The sequence below is a fragment of the Benincasa hispida genome, chromosome 7, assembly GCF_027475165.1.
Source record: "Benincasa hispida cultivar pf3 chromosome 7, pf3_genome.v1.1, whole genome shotgun sequence".
Taxonomy (NCBI): domain Eukaryota; kingdom Viridiplantae; phylum Streptophyta; class Magnoliopsida; order Cucurbitales; family Cucurbitaceae; genus Benincasa; species Benincasa hispida.
Genome location: NC_143484.1, coordinates 3,630,487 through 3,634,262, shown reverse-complemented (window position 1 = coordinate 3,634,262; position 3,776 = coordinate 3,630,487). Strand labels below are relative to the sequence as shown.

At 33.7% G+C, this 3,776-nt stretch overlaps 1 protein-coding gene across 1 annotated transcript; it reads right to left on the bottom strand.

The window, feature by feature from the left end:
• Positions 1-2,034: 2,034 nt before the first annotated feature.
• Positions 2,035-3,226, bottom strand: LOC120082048 (lignin-forming anionic peroxidase-like). The gene is made up of 3 exons (XM_039037263.2): positions 2,791-3,226; positions 2,531-2,696; positions 2,035-2,448 (listed from the first exon to the last, which is right to left on the bottom strand). The coding sequence occupies exons 1-3, from the start codon at positions 3,187-3,189 to the stop codon at positions 2,063-2,065; spliced, it is 951 nt and encodes a 316-aa protein (XP_038893191.1). The 5' UTR covers positions 3,190-3,226; the 3' UTR covers positions 2,035-2,062.
• Between the last annotated feature and the right edge of the window lie 550 nt (positions 3,227-3,776).

The following is a 3,776-nucleotide window of genomic DNA, read 5'->3' as shown; positions in this document are numbered from 1 at the left end:
ATACTTACAAGCGATCTGTGAAGGGTTATCGTACTGTTGATTGGTTATATCCAATGGACACAAAAATATATTTGTAGTGAGAAGAGTGCAAATATCAGTCTTTAGTGGAGTGCCCGACAGTTAACAGATAGTGGATTTCGTGATTAAAAAGTTTAGTCAGTTATTCACGTACCATTTGAGTTTCAAGCTACGGGTCCATAAGGTCCCCTTGGTAGCTCAATGGATTCAAGTTGAGAATCAGTTTTTGGGTTAGTTTGAAGTTTCAAATTAACAAGAGGGAATTTGATTATATATGATATAATTAAATTGGTTCAATTATATGTGATATAATTGATTTGATGTATGAGATACATTAATTGGAAGAATTTGATATAAATATGATTTATATTAAATAAAGGAGAAAAGAACTATGGTTTAAATATTACATAGGATGTGATATTAAAAGTATAGGTTATAAATATAATATGATAAGTTGGTTATTATATTTATTTATAATAATAAAACAATTATATGATAATTGTGGTTGGTTATTTTCTCCATTAACTGTGAAGGTGGGAAGTTATTTTCAGTTTTGGATAACTGAAGGATAAAATGAAAAGTGTTTTTATTTCATTGAGAGATCGCTTCATTAGTAAATTACTAATAATTTTGCTCACGATAGACTACACGATAGCCTTCAAGCGAGAGACTAAACAATCGTATAAACGATCAAGCGATAGAGCAACATTTACTAAACAATCGTGTAAACAATCTAGCAAGATTTACTAAATGATCATGTACTAGCGAGATTTACTAAATGATCAAGCATTCTCAGTCTATGCGATAGATAAAACCTTCTCCCACTTGCTTGATTGTGTAGTTCGATCGTTTTCTTCCTCCATCCCTCTACCAAATTCACACAGAGCCCACACCTCCTGGATTCTCACTCCGAGAAACCAAGGTTGTCGAGTGGTTGTGTCAAGGGGTTGTTGTGCATGGATCAGACAGTTCTTGACTATTAGATGATTGGCTAGGCGATCTGAACGAAAGCGAGAGGTTTCTATCCAATTCATCACGAGAGCAAGAGTTTTATAGAAGAAGTGTTCTTCAAAGGTTTGTCTCTCATTCCTTTTATATTTGATTACTTAAGCATGTTGTAATTTTGTATAAGATGCATAACTGTTCTTGTATGTTTGTGAATACGTTTAATTCCTTCACAATGGGCTTGGAAAGATCTTGCTTCCGCTCACTGGTTCTCTTGGATAAGAGTTCCTTCAAGAGGAGACTAGAGTTGAGATACAACTTTTGAGTGAACAGATCGCTCAAATACCTGACTTGGTTAGGAATCTCGAGCATAATCTGCTGCAGCACCAAATATTTGAGGTTACTAAGGGTAATTTTCTTTGACAGCGACAATAATGACATGGATCTCGAGCCATGGGTGGAACCAATAGTCGATGTAGAAGAGCAACCCGAACTTACACCTGACATATTCCAGGTTATAGAGTTAGAGGTCGAAAGACCTCATCCTGTTATGTTTTCTGGTATTTCATACATTTTTTAGTATTCTTCTTTCTATTCTCAAGAGTAAGTTATAGAGTCTTATATTTATTTAGGCTCTTTCAAGCCGCTAAGTCTATCCCCCCAATTGAACAATTAATTCCCGCCATTTTATTTCACGTGCCAATTGAAAATTTAATTTCCATCATTATAACCACTCAAACTGACATCTTATATGAATTTCATGTTAATCCACAAAAACATCCATAAAATGAGGCATTTTTTTTCGAAACCAATATCATATAGTCAATCTGTCATCATTTATAAAATGCCAACGGACATCTTAAAGGAAAAATTATTGTAGTGAAATTTTCAGCTCCAAGTTAAAAAAGAATGACAGAGACTTAAAATTAAAATCAAAAGAAGAAACATAATTACACTTTCATTAAAGGCAACACAAAATATGAATAGAATAAATCAAGAAATAGTTATTTTAAAATGAAATTACATAACAAATGAATAAATTGACTTAATAAAATTATGGTTGCCCAAAAGTAGAGACATTTACTAGATCAAAAAAAGTTTAGTTGATAGCACCACATATATTTCTTATTTGTCCTTCCAAACCAGTTAGAGGTTGGATGTCTCCCATATTAATCATTGCAGTTGCAAAGTCAGATTTGAATATGGTTGGATCTCTACTGTACTCTGTAACAATATTATCTGTTGAACCTCCATTAAAAAGAACTTGATCTGTTTCTAGCAAGCCCTTTCTTTGAATAAGATTTTTGAAATAGTTATTGTCAAATGAATTAGGAGTGACCAAATCAAGTGATGCCAAATTTCCATTCCCTCCTGATGTTGGACAATTTCTGCGCCGAGTACTAGCAAACCCTACGTCAATATTACTTTGGTTGTATATTCTATTGCGAAAAAGGAAGCATTGAGCTTGTCCTATGGTATGAGAACCTGCAATAAAGTTGACTTGCATATGTTTAATAAAAGTTTGATGCATATATAATATTTTTTCAAAAAGTTTATATCTAATTACCAGATAGTGCAACCATATCTCTTGTACTAAGACCTTTGTTTGCAAAAATGGAAATAAGCTTGTCAAGACTTGCTTGGAAATGTGGAAGCTCGCTCTCTGCAAGAGTTTTGCTTGCAATAGTAGAGTCTCTTCTTCCAAGTTTTACTTTCCAAGATGGACCACCAACCTATTTTTTAAAACGATACATATTAATATTAGAAAAATAATGTCATAATATTTGAGCATAAACCATGTATGCATATGAAGATCAAAGTACTTACAGCAAAAGAAGCATCTCTTGCAGCCACAGCAAGAATATCGGCACAAGAAACAACACCAGGACATTTCTTTTCAACTTCAGTCTTAGCCTTATGAATCACCCCATATCCTCTAGCAGAATTTCTGTTAGGTGCTGCATTTTGTTCTCCAATCATCGAAGGAGTATCATCAAGCAATATTGATGCATCGCAACCTTGAACAAAGCAATCGTGGAAATGGAGTCGAATGAGAGATGCAGCCATTCGACGTTCTCGCGAAATTGTTTGCCTAACAACTGTTCTAATCGTGGTGAGTGCAGTAGGACAACTTTGGTCGTAAAATGTGGAGGAAAGTTGAGCATTCGATGCTAAACCCAAAATAAAAAACGTCAACATGACAACAACTACTCGTGGCATTGCCATTTTCAATTACTCGAAGGAAAAGAAATCTTTTACTTTGGTGATGATATTGAGAAAGAACAATGTGTGAGAAAAATGATTGTTGGAAGGCTCTTATTTATACAGTAACACTCGGAGGCTATAGCTGCCATTGTTTAACAAAGTAAGCCTAAGGTTTGGATTTGTTCAATTTCGGATCAAAGGTAAAGTCAAACGAAAACGCCGAAAAGGACAAGCATTTTAATGTATGGCGAAGGCTCATATAGAAGTTCCAAATAAATAAATTATATGAACAACTTTAATAAATCTCGTTGTAAACACTAAGAATAATACTGAATCAAAAAAAGAATTTCATTATTATAAACTACCAAATAATTAAATCCTTTGGAAATGTCTGCGTTCAATTTTGGATAGAATAAAAAAACAAATTGGAGACGCCAAACCGGCAAAGCATTGATGCGTGGAAGATTTTCATATGCTATGAATAATGATGATTGCCCTTGCAATGCAAAATTGAACCATAATAAAGTATATTCACTTGCAATATAGACGAAAGTTACGCATGTTATATATCACTACTAAATGTTAGTTTTATGACTTTCAACCATATT

Bases quoted from the DNA above. Each gene is read 5' to 3' on its own strand.
- LOC120082048 (XM_039037263.2), bottom strand. From the start codon at position 3,189: ATGGCAATGCCACGAGTAGTTGTTGTCATGTTGACGTTTTTTATTTTG. The intron at 2,697-2,790 runs GTAAGTACTTTG...TTTAAAAAATAG, and splicing joins CAAGAGATGCTTCTTTTGCT to GTTGGTGGTCCATCTTGGAA. The intron at 2,449-2,530 runs GTAATTAGATAT...ACTTTATTGCAG, and splicing joins AGATATGGTTGCACTATCTG to GTTCTCATACCATAGGACAA.